This window comes from Berghia stephanieae, chromosome 3 (genome assembly GCF_034508935.2).
Source record: "Berghia stephanieae isolate SIO BIC M18660-M18661 chromosome 3, UCSD_Bste_1.3, whole genome shotgun sequence".
Taxonomy (NCBI): domain Eukaryota; kingdom Metazoa; phylum Mollusca; class Gastropoda; order Nudibranchia; family Aeolidiidae; genus Berghia; species Berghia stephanieae.
In genome coordinates this window covers 66820822-66836039 of record NC_088362.1, presented here as the reverse complement: position 1 = coordinate 66836039, position 15218 = coordinate 66820822, and the positions used below count along the sequence as shown (strand labels likewise).

The 15218-nt window shown below is 37.4% G+C and overlaps 1 protein-coding gene and 1 pseudogene across 2 annotated transcripts in view; both read left to right on the top strand.

The window, feature by feature from the left end:
• Positions 1 to 2114: 2114 nt before the first annotated feature.
• LOC144969325 (lambda-crystallin homolog) lies at positions 2115 to 10829 on the top strand (annotated as a pseudogene). The gene is made up of 5 exons (XR_013644748.1): positions 2115 to 2358; positions 4229 to 4463; positions 6394 to 6570; positions 8282 to 8377; positions 9352 to 10829. The product of XR_013644748.1 is annotated as a lambda-crystallin homolog (transcript).
• Positions 10830 to 13689: 2860 nt separating this feature from the next.
• The window catches only part of LOC144969324 (lambda-crystallin homolog), a 10827-nt gene continuing 9298 nt past the window's right edge, over positions 13690 to 15218 (top strand). The window contains exon 1 of the mRNA XM_078908434.1: positions 13690 to 13810. Within this exon, the coding sequence (XP_078764560.1) occupies positions 13690 to 13810 (121 nt within the window). The remainder of the gene's footprint in view (positions 13811 to 15218) is intronic.

Here is a 15218-nt window from a genome sequence, read left to right as displayed (position 1 = left end):
CTCCGCCTGGCAGGTGAGAGCGTGGCTCTACCGTGTGAGCTATCCACGAACACAAAAATATTCGTTTCAAACCCAAAGTCATTTCTAGATCCCTCTCTCACCAACTTCTTGAGATCGCCGATTCGTTCACCACCATCGCGAAATAATTTTGACCAGCAGTTAAGCTTAATAGCCAATATTCTCATCCCAAACATATAACATAGAAACGATTGAGACATTGAGTACGCTCCGGTGTATGGGGTGAATTTTTTAATTCAGAAAAGTGAGTGGAGCAGGCACTTATGTTGGTAACAACAAGACATGAAGTGAGTAGAAAAGTGCCAGAAGACAATAGAGAATAAAAATTTTTTTCGCGGCGGTGGTGGGGTTTGAACCTGCGACCTTATTGGTACGACAACTCCGCCTGGCAGGTGAGAGCGTGGCTCTACCGTGTGAGCTATCCACGAACACAAAAATATTCGTTTCAAACCCAAAGTCATTTCTAGATCCCTCTCTCACCCACTTCTTGAGATCGCCGATTCGTTCACCACCATCGCGAAATAATTTTGACCAGCAGTTAAGCTTAATAGCCAATATTCTCATCACAAACATATAACATAGAAACGATTGAGACATTGAGTACGCTCCGGTGTATGGGTGAATTTTTTAATTCAGAAAAGTGAGTGGAGCAGGCACTTATGTTGGTAACAACAAGACATGAAGTGAGTAGAAAAGTGCCAGAAGACAATAGAGAATAAAATTTTTTTTTTTTTTCGCGGCGGTGGTGGGGTTTGAACCTGCGACCTTATTGGTACGACAACTCCGCCTGGCAGGTGAGAGCGTGGCTCTACCGTGTGAGCTATCCACGAACACAAAAATATTCGTTTCAAACCCAAAGTCATTTCTAGATCCCTCTCTCACCCACTTCTTGAGATCGCCGATTCGTTCACCACCATCGCGAAATAATTTTGACCAGCAGTTAAGCTTAATAGCCAATATTTCTCATCACAAACATATAACATAGAAACGATTGAGACATTGAGTACGCTCCGGTGTATGGGGTGAAATTTGTCTTGTTGTTACCAACAAAAGTGCCTGCTCCACTCACTTTTCTGAATTAAAAAATTCACCCCATACACCGGAGCGTACTCAATGTCTCAATCGTTTCTATGTTATATGTTTGTGATGAGAATATTGGCTATTAAGCTTAACTGCTGGTCAAAATTATTTCGCGATGGTGGTGAACGAATCGGCGATCTCAAGAAGTGGGTGAGAGAGGGATCTAGAAATGACTTTGGGTTTGAAACGAATATTTTTGTGTTCGTGGATAGCTCACACGGTAGAGCCACGCTCTCACCTGCCAGGCGGAGTTGTCGTACCAATAAGGTCGCAGGTTCAAACCCCACCACCGCCGCGAAAAAAAAAAAAAATTTTATTCTCTATTGTCTTCTGGCACTTTTCTACTCACTTCATGTCTTGTTGTTACCAACATAAGTGCCTGCTCCACTCACTTTTCTGAATTAAAAAATTCACCCCATACACCGGAGCGTACTCAATGTCTCAATCGTTTCTATGTTATATGTTTGTGATGAGAATATTGGCTATTAAGCTTAACTGCTGGTCAAAATTATTTCGCGATGGTGGTGAACGAATCGGCGATCTCAAGAAGTGGGTGAGAGAGGGATCTAGAAATGACTTTGGGTTTGAAACGAATATTTTTGTGTTCGTGGATAGCTCACACGGTAGAGCCACGCTCTCACCTGCCAGGCGGAGTTGTCGTACCAATAAGGTCGCAGGTTCAAACCCCACCACCGCCGCGAAAAAATTTTTTATTCTCTATTGTCTTCTGGCACTTTTCTACTCACTTCATGTCTTGTTGTTACCAACATAAGTGCCTGCTCCACTCACTTTTATTGTTTTTAGACAGCCAGTTATGTGATTGGTTCTCATAAGACCGTGAACGTTTAAAGGTCATACCGTTTTGTGTGCTGGAAAACGATTGTGATTGATCTGACCTGCTGAATGTTATATTTAAATGCTTACTATCAATATAAATGTTCATAATATGGACATCTTACAAACGTTGTTGATGGTGACAATTGTACTTATCAGTACTTATCAATAGTGTTCAACTCCCTGACCCAACGTGACCCTACCGCCGATAACACGACGAGAGGGACGGGGAGAATGTCCGACACGCACTATGAGCAATAAATACACGACGGACATGCTGTGCTAACACATGTTTCAAGTTTCAACCATAGGATCTAAAGCCGAGCTGTGTTATTGTGTGTAGTAGTCACTGTGAGATTTTTCAAAGCATACTTCAGGATAATATTGGGGGGAAATGGATTCTAAAAAGGTGGCTGTTATTGGAAGGTAAGATAAGCCCGAGTTCTCGGTAAAAGATAAGACATTAACGTTTTATAAGGGAGTCTTTCCACGCGTTCCCAGCAGTGAAGGGCAAAAGTCCCAATGGATAAAAAACAAAACAAACAAACACAAAAATGAATGCTTTGGTTTTATACTACATATTTATTGTTATTTATCTATTTATTTATTTTTTCCTTTTAATTTATATAAATACAGCTAACCAAATGCACACTGCTGTCCCTTCTTACCAAACGTTGCCAATAAAGAAACTGTGAACTTTTATATAGCGCGATTTCTGGAAGAACTTTCATATACAGACGCCACTGAGGGAAGACCCGTGATCAAACACCACATGTTGTAGGTTACATAATGCACAGACGTTTATTAAACAATAATATACATATATAATGTTAAATGCATACATAAATATATGATGGAAAATGAATATAATTTCTTACATAGCAAAAACTGAAAGATCATATTTCTTATCATTTTCATTCTAAATTTAATTTTTGGGGTCCCATTCATTCCGACATAAAACCGTTTTGAGACGATGGGAAACATTGGTTTGTATTCATCACAAGGAAAGTGACTATTAAAAATAATAATTATTTCATAAACAGCAAACAGCTAGAATTTCACATTTTAAATTTCACTTTCCAGCCTCTGAATCACCTCGACATAATGCCGTATTGACAAGACGAGTCACACATGCATTTAAAATCAATGACTCTCCGTGTGAAGTCAAACTAAAGATATTTTGAGAACTTCTTATCACTGTAAAATACATTCCCGACAAACGTGGGGTGCCGCTGGTATTACATACCTTACCTTACCTTATTCTTTTGGGTCTTTGGTGGAACATAAAGTGCCAACAAAGTTCCTCCAGACATCTCTGTCCTGGGCTAGCCCGCTCAGCTCATTCCATGTCTTACCAGCTTCTTTCATCTCCTCTTCGACTGTCCTCCTTCAGGTGTCCAATGGTCTTCCTTTCCTTTCTCTTTCCCGATGGGAACCGTCTTAATACTGTAAAAGGCAGTCTGGACTTTTTCATTCCGGAAACATAACCCAGCCATTTCCATCGTCTGCTTGACTTCATCCACAATGTTTTGCATTATGTCGAGGTGACTCAGAAACCTGACATTTCGAAGAAAAAAAAAAAGAAAAAAATTTCAAAATCAAAGCATTAAAACACGCTGTAATTTATAAAACCCCACCTCTCTCTAGGCTTCGGACAGCCTCCACCACTCTTATTATTTCAAACGAAATGCTCGAGGCAATTTGCTCCAGATTGACAGAATGGATCACATACTATCATTTGATGTGACTATTGATGTATCGATCCTACAATTAGTATTAGTTTTACAATACGATGTTACATACGAATTGTGCGCTTTAAACAAGAGCGTGATGTATATGTTGATTATAGAATGGCAAAACAAGATCAGCAATGAAGATGTTTTACAAAAAGCTGGTATGAACACAATGAACATAACAGTTTTGAAAAGGAGACGGATATAATATTTGATTATAGGACACACTTTGAGGACAAACACGAGCAATGATTCTATGACAGCAATGACATGGATTAAGAGAAAGAAGGGGACCAAAATAAAAAAATAAATAAATAGACAAATAGATAAATAAATAAATAAATAAATAGATAAATGAATAAAAAGAGGAGACGGACTGTCGTCAAAGAGAGGGGAATGATTTTGAGTGGGCGACATGTAACAACAGCTGTAAACGGTGAAGAATTGCAAATGGATGCCTCATGCGTCAAATGGCATGAAGTGGTTGAAGTAACACTGCGTTCTGATTTTTACTTGACATTCAGATGTTAACAATTTTTTTTCCTTTTTCATTATTCCGACAGTGGTCTCATTGGTCGAAGCTTTACCATGCTGTTTGCCAGTGCCGGTTATGACGTCACAATTTATGACCTTGAACCGAAACAAACTTCAGCTGCCAAAGCTGATATCCAGATACAACTGGCTAACCTTGAAAATCAAGGCTTACTAAGAGGGAAATTGTCAAAGGAGCAGCAATTTGCTAAAATATCGACAACAGAGAGTCTGGGTGAATGTGTCAATGGAGCATTTTTTATACAAGTATGTGGATAGGTCGAAACGGTCTTAGTCTGAATTCTCACACATGTATAATTAGTTATTTAAATTCTATTTCAATTAGTTATCTATATGTGACCTACCATCTAAATTTATTATCATGTCTTTGCCGATAAATATCACATAGTCTCAAAAACCCAAGGTTACTCATTTGGTGTTTATAAATACACCAATTTTCTCTAATAATTTAAATTGGGACTTCGTCTTCAGGCTAGAAACAAGATCCAGATAACCCGAGCGTTATCTGTAGTGCAACACGTCCAAGTGAGCAAAATGAGCCAACTTTTATGCTCAAAGAAAAACACAATTTGCTGGAACCCCTTCCTTAACCACCCAAAATCTCACTCACTCTGAGCACAAATTATGTGATCAATAGACTGAAAACGGTATTATGTGACGATAAATCGGATACCCAAAATATATTTTAGAGTAAAAGGTGATCGCAACTATAGATTTTTAGTTTTGTCGCTTTTAGAAATGATATTCATTCTCTTCAATAAAACATTTAAAAAAAACTTAATTATTGTCTCATATTTTGAACTATAAGTTCAATTAAAATGTTTTTAAATTACACCCTTTCGCTGTGGCATCATAAGATATCGTCGCCTAGGCATGCCATGAAGGAATATAGAGAATCCATTAAAACATGATCTCTGATGTCAACAGGAATCACCCATGTTGTCCAAAGTGAGCAAATTGGGGGTTTATAATCTTGCTAAAGGGGAAAAAAAAACGAATGCGCCTGAAGCGGGGCTCGTACCCGGGACCTTCCGGGTCACAGTGCAATGCTTAACCACTCGGCCACTTTGCCACCAAATATCCAATTACACGTATCAAAATCAAAACCACCCGACATAATGATACTGCGTTGGGGCGGTAGGTCACAAATGGAGGAATCTCCCATAAATATTAATTGGTCTATTTATCTTTCGTCACGATTGATTTCTTAGCACCTTAGCAATAGTGTTTGAATCCAATTAATACGGTTTTTAAAGCTATTCATCAGAACAGTGATAACACAATTCTCAGCTTTGACGTTAAAATTGCTAATGACCTTCCCAAATTAGCATATAATTATTGGTCAGCAGTTACATACGCACTGTAGTGGCCAGGGTTATCATTCACTGACTGTCCAATTAACGGTGGTAAGATGAAGTAGTCTTACCTCATAGTTTGTGCCATACAGTTGAAGCAGGTTATTGGAAAGCCGCTTTATCGAAACAGCCGCTTAATTTGAGCGATTTGCCTGTGATAGAAGTATTGCTGTATGATTTCTCCTGGTTAATTGGAACTCATGCCGTTTAATAAGAACGATTCCTGACTTCAGAACATTGTAAGACTGTTGTTCTTCCCGAAACGAAAAATATAAACATTATTAACAATAATGGAATAATGGAATCATCCAGTTTCTTCAAATGAACAAGTAGGTCCATTAATTGAAAATTGCATCAAACCTATTATTACCCATTCCCGTTAACCGTCTTGGAGAACAATAATTAATAACCGAGAGCGCAGATAATGATGCAATGAATTTAATTGTTATTAATGCCGCGTTGATTAAAATTGTATAATATGTTGTAATTTTTGATGAAACATGATTTATGTGTATTCAATTAATTTGGTCTCTTCGGGGTGGGGGGTGGTGGTGGAGAGGGGTGTTGATGGTTCATTAAAAAAAAAATGATATAAAGTAAAAAACAAAACAAAACAAAACAAACATGTTTGTAGTCTTAAAAGGCTGTCCCAATTATTATGAAAGTCTCTATAGAATCGGTTAATTGGAAAAAATAGCTTAATTGGAACGATTCTGCGTAACGGTACTTTTCCAATTATGCGGTTGGCACTGTATTATGAATTTGATAAACGTTAAAACCATTCATAGTTAATATTGTTATTCATATCATGATGATTTCAGGAGTGCGTCCCTGAGAGGCTGGAGATCAAGAGGTCACTATGGTCAAAGGTTGACAAGATGGTGGATGGAAAGGTCATAATGTCATCTTCCACAAGTGCTCTCTTGCCGTCTGCCATATCAGAGGGACTGGTTCACAAGAACAGATTTATCGTGTCCCATCCTGTAAGTTACGACATTTCATAGACAGAGGCCACCGCCTAATTACCCGCCTCTCGAGTGACATTAACATTAACAGCCGGAGTTTAGCGAAGACATTGATGAGAGGGAGAGAGAGGGAAGGAGGGGAGGGTGTGTTAATGAAAATTTAAATTGTCAAAAAAACAAAAAAAAAAAACAAAAAAAAAAAAAAAAAAAGGGAAAAAGCAAAAAGAAGGAGAGAGAAATAGCTGACTAATCTTAATGATAGTCGAAGCTTTGCTTTTCGTTCTAAAAAAAAAATTTATACTGGACTGTAGAACCAGTTGATTTAATCAATTGTGCCTTAATCAGGTAAAACTGAGTCTGACCGTCCTTACTTAGTATAAGCTTTCAGTCTTATCTAATATTAAGTGTTTCTCGGGGAAACCCTTTTTAGAGCTGTTATAGTACATTAAGTAGAAATTATGCTATATATCAGCTTATTAAAAGTAAAAAAATATAGCTACTACGCACACATTTTATGATATAAAGCCTGGCAATCATAAACGGGAAAACGTGCTTTTCAAGAAAAGGAATAATAGCCTGTAGACAGCAATGCAATTCAATTAAAACATAACATTCCTACCCATTTTATAAATTTGTGCAACTCACTCACCCATCATAGACCAACCCCATACTATCCCAGCTAACGGAGGTCGTCGCGCATGACTGATAAGGGAGTAATCACTGACAATGGAGGTGTTGAGGGAGATCGGGAGTACAATCGGGTCAAAGGAGTTGCTGGATTTGTCCTCAACCATGCAATAGCCTATGGAGAGCTATAACTTTACAGGTAGGTCGAAAATGGCTCTTATCTTAGTAGTACTGAAAGCTCACGAAGCTGCCTAACCGTAGCCTTCATAAACTCATAGCTTGGCACTGACCAAACAATAAAGTCAAAATACAAGGTCAGACCACCGAAAGAAAACAAATTATGACTTGTCTAGTCTAGACACCAAATAGGATCAGTTGTTTCGGTGAGCACTGCTAAAACAATTCACTGGGCGCTACACAAATCTAAAAAATAATAATAATAATGTCAAAATACAAGTTCTCGTGGGTCCTATTGTCGGGTTATAAGTTGAAGGCTACGGCCTTACTCGGTTTCTTAAGCATCCTATGGATTGAACGATTGCTTATGCATTTGGATAGGACGTCAGTTTGTCAAGAAGTACTTTCCGCCAGTTCAAACGGAGCCAACTACCCTATATATCACTACTACACGGAGAGAGGGGTCAGAAAAATTATCGGCTGCAGTTGGGGGCCGATACGGTTCCTCTGCGTGTGAGGCGAGTGTGTACAACAAGCGAACGAACCCCTTCAATAAGTTCGTATATTACCAAATAATTTGAGCGTAATTAATATCTTTGCACACTGATAACGTTCACCTAATTGGAAGCATTGGTGTATAAATAGAAAGATAGGCCACATTCTAGCTTACAATCCGCAACTTCACTGCGTGTCCACCATCGATATAATACCCATTTACGGATCCCTTATTGTTATTGCGCACCACATTCTAGTTTTTGCGTTCGTTTATCCCATGGTTTATTTGTTTTCTTCGTGCAATCCTTCATTTATGGTAATTAATTTTAAGAAAATAAAGAAAACAGCAATAAGATTAAAATTACTTCAGATGCTCTAAATACACAGAAGTAAAATTTTCAAATGAGGCGAAGTTTCTTTAGAGCGGTGTTTGTTTCTTCCACAGGACGGTGTATACTGCAATGACCTTGACCTCATCATGTCCCAAGGTCTTGGTATGAGTTTTACTTCATGGGACTGGGAAAGCTCATCTATGCTGAAGGTTCGCTTCTAAATACTTGTTATATCAAATGATTTGCGATATTCCGTGATAAGGCACTCGAAAGTACTGAAAAGGGCTTTTATTTATTTGTTTTGCTCGTAGTGGTACAGATTTGGTGATGTTAATTTCATGAGGAGGAGGAGGAGGAGGAGTATATGACACTTTTCACACAATCTCTTTCTCTCATTAAGTTGATTTAGGACTGCTTGTTTCCCGGACTAGTTAGCGAAAAATATTGTAAAAATACCAATATAAACAAGGATGTCTGAAGCTCTGTTTCCATGTGTATGTAATGCGTAATGAGCAATGCGTAAAGAACGTTTATTAAGTGTATCCGTGTATCCGTAATGCGTGGTGCGTATTCAAACAAAAGAGCCATCGTTCGAATACATAAGAATCACGCGGCTACATGGACACCGAAGCTAGAAATTCCAAGACAATTTCCAAGAACTACACGTGTGTGATGTTTTGTTTTCAACACATCGTTCACGAAAATGCCACGGAATTTCGTTCCAGATTATGTTCTGGTTCAATTTACAGACCTCATAAGGCAGAATTCTACCATTTTTTATCCGTCCAGGAAGAACCACACGGTGTTATCTTTTCCTCAAGTTGTCTTTTTCTCAATATCAGATTGTACTTATACATAGCAATTGCGACGTCTTCATCTCATCTTCCTGGTTTGGACAAACAAGGAGCCATAACCAAACTGTGATTTGAGGGCAAAAAGAACAAACTGACGCATCACGGATATTTAATACACACGTACACATGGAAACAGGGCTTTACAGATAACTTGTACTGATGAAATGGAATTATTTCCAAGTGGCCTACTCGAGGAATAATTGAATGAAGCAATGATCAAAGTGAAACCATAGAAATGTTGTGTGTGTGAGTGTGTTTGTGAGAGTGTTTTTTTGTTTGCGTTTTACGTGTCTATCATTTGTTTTTTAACCACTTCATGTTTCTTCCAGGTATGATGGTTTACTGTGAACGTTACGCAGACACGATCATAAGAATCCAGCAGACTTTCACACCCCCTGTGAGGATGGAGGGCGAGACCCTGGAGTCCATCCACGAAGACATGATTAAGACCACAGGACCACTGGAGGACATCCAGAAACGAAGACAGTGGAGGGATAAGCGACTAGTGGCACTGGCCCAGCTCAAGGCAAAGATGGATAGAGACGATGCATAGAAAAAATCAAAACAAAACAAAAATAAATTTAAAAAAAAAACACACAACATAATATCATGGCTATCATGGCCGTACACTGACGGCACGCTTAAAAAAATAATTGGTCAGAAAAACTTTAAAACTCCACAATAATCCCATATCGATAGATTATACTGTACCGATTTGCCAAAATATTAAAATTAAGTCTTTAATTAACCCTCGGTTTTATTAGTCTTTGACGGATTGATAGAAGTAAAAGTTGTTTAAAAAACAACAATAAACAAACAAATATTTTAAAATAATGATGCTTTGTTCCTGTAAGGCTGCTGAACACATTGAAAGGACCCGAGATCGCTGAGTAGTCATATGTGATCCTTCTTCTTCTAGGTGTTGTTTGTAGCCTCTCATTTAGAAGCTCTAGAATACAGTTCATAGTTTCATACAAAGACACACACACACCCACACACACGCGCGCGCGCGCGCACACACACACACACACACATTTCACTAGACACATTGTGATCATTTCAATATTTGGTATTTTAGTTTTATCTACGTGTTTAACATTTTAATCCTTTGAAAATATTTTAAATTTTGCAAATAGGAGATAATACACCGCCAATCTGCTATTTTGACCGACTGACCTTGAGGAAGAAGTCAAAACGATCAAAAATAAGGAAATAAAAAAAATGTCTGTAGTTTCAGAAACTAAATCCACTCTCCTCAATCATTGCATTTGTTTTAACATGAATTTTATAAATAAGGCTTAAAATGGAACCAAAGTATCAGGCTCTCACCTTCGACATAACACCATTTCGAAACAATGAGTCACATTATATAATTCCTTGTTTATTGTCGACACAACCACCCATTCACAAACTGCTTTGGTATTTATAATTTAAATTAATATTATCATGTTTTCGTCCAACAAATATTCATGAAAGCTTCATATCTTGATTTTAAATATATATCAATCTTTTATCTGTAAAAGTATAGTTATTTCTAAACAATTGTTGTTACATATTTATGTGTTATATATTATGTTTTCGCAAAAAAAAAGTGCAATAGTAACTTTTCACTCAATAAGAAAAGACAAATTGGTCAATCAAATGAAGAGATGTTTAGAGTTAGTGGGCGAATGTGTGTGTGTGTGTGTGTGTGTGTGTGCTTTGTGTGTGCTTGTGTTTGTGCGTGTGTGTATGTGTTGTGTGTCAGCGTGTGTATGAGAGAGAGAGAGAGAGAGAGAGAGAGAGAGAGAGAGAGAGAGAGAGAGAGAGAGAGAGAGAGAGAGAGAGAGAGAGAGAGAAGAGAGAGAGAGAGAGAGAGTTTTAGATGTGTGTTTAATTGTGATTAAAGAATGTCATACAAAAAGAAAGACTAGTTTGGTTGTTCGGTTATGAAGAATTGATTGACTTCGATTTATCGTGTGCTTGTGTGCTCCGGTGTGTGTAATTTGTTCAGCGCTGAAAGGCTGCTTTTCGCAGAGCTCTTAAAATTATTGCATTTTACGGCTGTTTTAAGTATTATTTCTATATAGAACGAATTGTATTTTATATTCAGAGGATTTCTCATGACTTTGTGCTGCTTTTGACGAAATTTCGTGAATTTTAAACAATTAATTTAGCAATATTTTAAAGTTTTGTAAATTTTTGCAAGGATTTTATCATCTATTGAGACCATTTTTGTTTACGTTTTACGATTTTAAGAAGAAAAAAAGAACAGTGAGCTATTTTAATCTCATTACAACGGTCGACGATGAACATCGAAAATGACAACACCTAATTATTGTTATAACTATTCACCCCAACACATACGTACAATAATACGACACACAATTAATAATACACCGAATTTAGAAATAGTGAACATTTTGAGATCTTTTGAATTATTCAAGGCATACAGAAAAATAACAAAAAGAGGCAATAAATGTGGAGGGAAACAAAAACAAAAACCAGGAGAAGCCAAAGAAAAAATCCAAAACAACTCAGTCAAATTAAAATGCAATAATTTAAATTCTACTAATAACAATGACGGAAGGCAACGGAAAACCACCGTCACTAACAAACTTTCCCAGAACATCACCTGTCCCGAACACGTTGAACGTTTCAAACTGGTGCGCAATGAAATAATCACATTGGCCACGTGGAATATACGTACATTAAACCATTTAGGAAAATTTGAAAACGTTATTCAAGAAATGAAAAAGTTCCAAATTAACATCCTTGGAATCTCAGAAACGAAGTAGAAGGGAGAGTAGTTAAAGAAGATGATTTTGTATTGTATTATGCAGGTGGAAAACATCATGAAAAAGGAGTTGGAATTCTTTTAGACAAATCAAAATCAAAGTGCTATTTAGATCCTGTTGCAATCTCAGAAAGAGTTATTTTAGTAAAGTTGAAAGGAAACCCGTTTAATGTTAATATTATTCAAATATACGCCCCAACGTCAGACAGTGACGAAAACACAATTGAAACATTCTATCAAGATATGGAACAAGCATTAAAACAATGTAAATCTGGTGAAATTCGTTTAATAATTGGTGATTTCAATGCAAAGGTTGGTAACGAGAAAGTTGAAAATATCGTTGGCCCCCACGTATAGGTACCAAAAATGATAGAGGGGAAAGACTTGTCGACTGGTGCAGATTGGAAAACCTTACAATTGTCAATACATGGTTTAAAAACCACGATAGAAAGAAGTGGACATGGATAAGCCCTGGTGGCCTTTATAAAAATCTAATAGACTTATTCTGGTCCAACATCGATTCAGAAATATCGTACGTAACGCAACAACTATTCCAAGCGCAGATTGTAATAGTGACCACAGACCTTCAAGGCCACACTAAAAATAAAACTTAAACAAATAAGAAAAAGAAAGTGGAACCAAAACTGCAATTAGATCTTTTGAGAATTAACCATCAAATAAGAAATGATTACAAAGAATGCGTGAAAGAAAAAGTGAAAACTTGACCTCAGATATAAACATAGATTAGTACTGGAATCAAGTATCGAACTGCATCACAGAATCTGCAAGAGAAACTATTTCATCTGTGAAAAAACACGAACCAAAACATAAGTGGATGGATGACAAGATCTTGAAACTAATGAATGAAAGACGAAAACTAGAACGCAACAGCAATGAATATAAAGAAGCTAATAAGATTTAAAACGTGAGTGTAAGAGAGCAAAGGAAGATTATATTGAACATGAATGTCACAGAATTGAAAGACTAAAACAATCTAACACCAAACAATTCTACCAGTCAATACAAGATCTAAGTGGAAAACGCCCAGCCGTGGCAAGAAAATGCGTTAAAGACGCAAACGGTAATATACTTATCGACAACAACGAAATTTTCAAACGTTGGGCAGTATACATAAAAAATCTATACGCGGATGACAAGAGAGGGACGGGCTTGGATAAAGAAATCTCTACTGTGAACACGGGTCCCCAGATTATGCGAGAAGAAGTATAAGCTGCTTGCAAAGAGATGAAAAAGGGGAAAGCGGTTGGCCAAGATAGCTTCTCAATAGAATTGATTGACGCCCTCGACGATCTTGGAATAGACATTCTGACAAAAGCCTTTAATGTCTTATATAAAAAGGGTGAATTGCCTAATGTCTTAAGACAATCGGTATTCATTACGATACCCAAAAAAACAAGGTACTATTGACTGTGACCAACACAGAACAATCAGCATAATGAGCCAGGCCACAAAAATCATGTTAAGAATACTTATGAAAAGAATGAGGAGCAAGATCTTTCCAGAGATAAGTGACGAGCAGTTTGGTTTTGTTAAAGAAAAGGGTATGGTAAATGCAATCTTTACATTGAAAACATTAATGCAACGGTCAATCGAAAAACAAAAATCACTTTATCTATGCTTCATTGATTATTCCAAAGCTTTTGATTCAGTACAGCACGATACGCTATTCAAAATCTTAGAAAAGATCGGTATAGACAGAAAAGACCTTCGACTTGTGTGAAAAACGTATATTGGAACCAAACAGCGTGTGTCAAACTGGATAATGAAACATCGGACTTCTTTAACATCGAGAAGGGAGTAAGACAAGGTTGCGTCTTATCACCGACCTTTTTAACATATATAGTGAAATAATATTCAAAGAAATGAAGAGATGAAAGGCGTTGTCGTTGGAGGGCAGAATATAAATAGCATAAGATACGCAGACGATGGTTCTCTGATGGCCTACTCTCCAGAACATGTGCAGACAATTTTAGATATAGTGGTGTGCAAAAGTGAAGAGATGGACCTGAAACTAAATATTAAGAAAACCGAATGCATGGTGGTCTCAAAGAATGACAACAACGCGACCTTCCACTTGTCTAGCAAAGGAGAGACCATCAAACAAGTAAAGAAATTTAAATATTTAGGCATTATCATCACCCATGACGCACGTGACACGGATATAAAACAAAGAATAGCAATAGCAAAAAAACTTGTTCCATAAACTGCGACCAGTTGTGTCAAACAACAATTTGAACTTGAAGACCAGAATGAAAGTAGTAGAAACATATAAGTACCCTTTTATACGGTTGTGAAACGTGGACGCTTGACAAAGAATGTACGAGGATGTTAGAGGCATTGGAGATGTGGGTGTATAGAAGAATGTTGAGGTGTACGAACGAGGAAGTGTTGAAGAAGGTAAGAAAGGGAAGAATACTGATCAATAACATCAGAAAGAGGCAGTTACGCTTTCTGGGACATTGGTGGAGAAGAGACGTAATAGAAAAGTTGGTCTTATCTGGGACGATCGAAGGAAAGAGAGCTAGAGGAAGACGAAGAATGACTTATTTAAAATAACCTAAGAATGGCCCAATGTGACTTAAAAGCAACACAGATTTCATACGCACCGCAGAGGATCGTGATTCGTGGAGACAACTGACCGGCAACCTGCTCAAGAGCACAAGCCACGATGGATGATGATGTTTGCTCGAAACATTACACATCTTGACTTTAAATGCAATCACCCCAGAAAAAGTTAGACAAAGAGAGGGAGGTACATACTGTGTCTTCTATCCCCTTATATCTTATCCAACAAGCTTTCTGTCTTTGTCTTGGAATGAGATTACTTGGTTTTTTTTCCGGGCCCTCGTCGGAGTCCTGGCTGAGAGGGAAACAGTCAAAGGCATAGTTATTGTTTTGGGAGATGATATTTTTTTCCTTGTAAATCATCTCTCTGTTATGTATTATTATATTGGTTATTTTTAATGTATAATGTAAGCATTTGAATGTATTCCTCTTTGTTGGATTTTGTGCTTGTGTCCGGATGAGACATAGGTGATCTCAAACTAAGTACATTGGTGGTATGCTCTTGGAATCTACATCTGATCCCTATTTGTTCCCATTCCTCTTTGTCTTACTTTCTCTCGGGTGCTTTAATTGTAATTCTAGAACTTTTTACTATCCCATTTTCTTCCTTTTTACTGGCGCTGATATAACCTAAATGTGTTGCAAGCGCCGTAAAATCCTTAAAAACAAAAACAAAACAAAGAGCACTTTGTCGTGCTGTGTGTTTTGTTTTGTTTATTTGATTTTACTGCGCTTTCAACGCTTTTATGTCATTTCAGCGCCCGCAAAAAAGAAAGATGATGAGGGACAGATTCTTTATCTAAATTAAGAAAAAGTAAGAAGAAAGGAGATGGT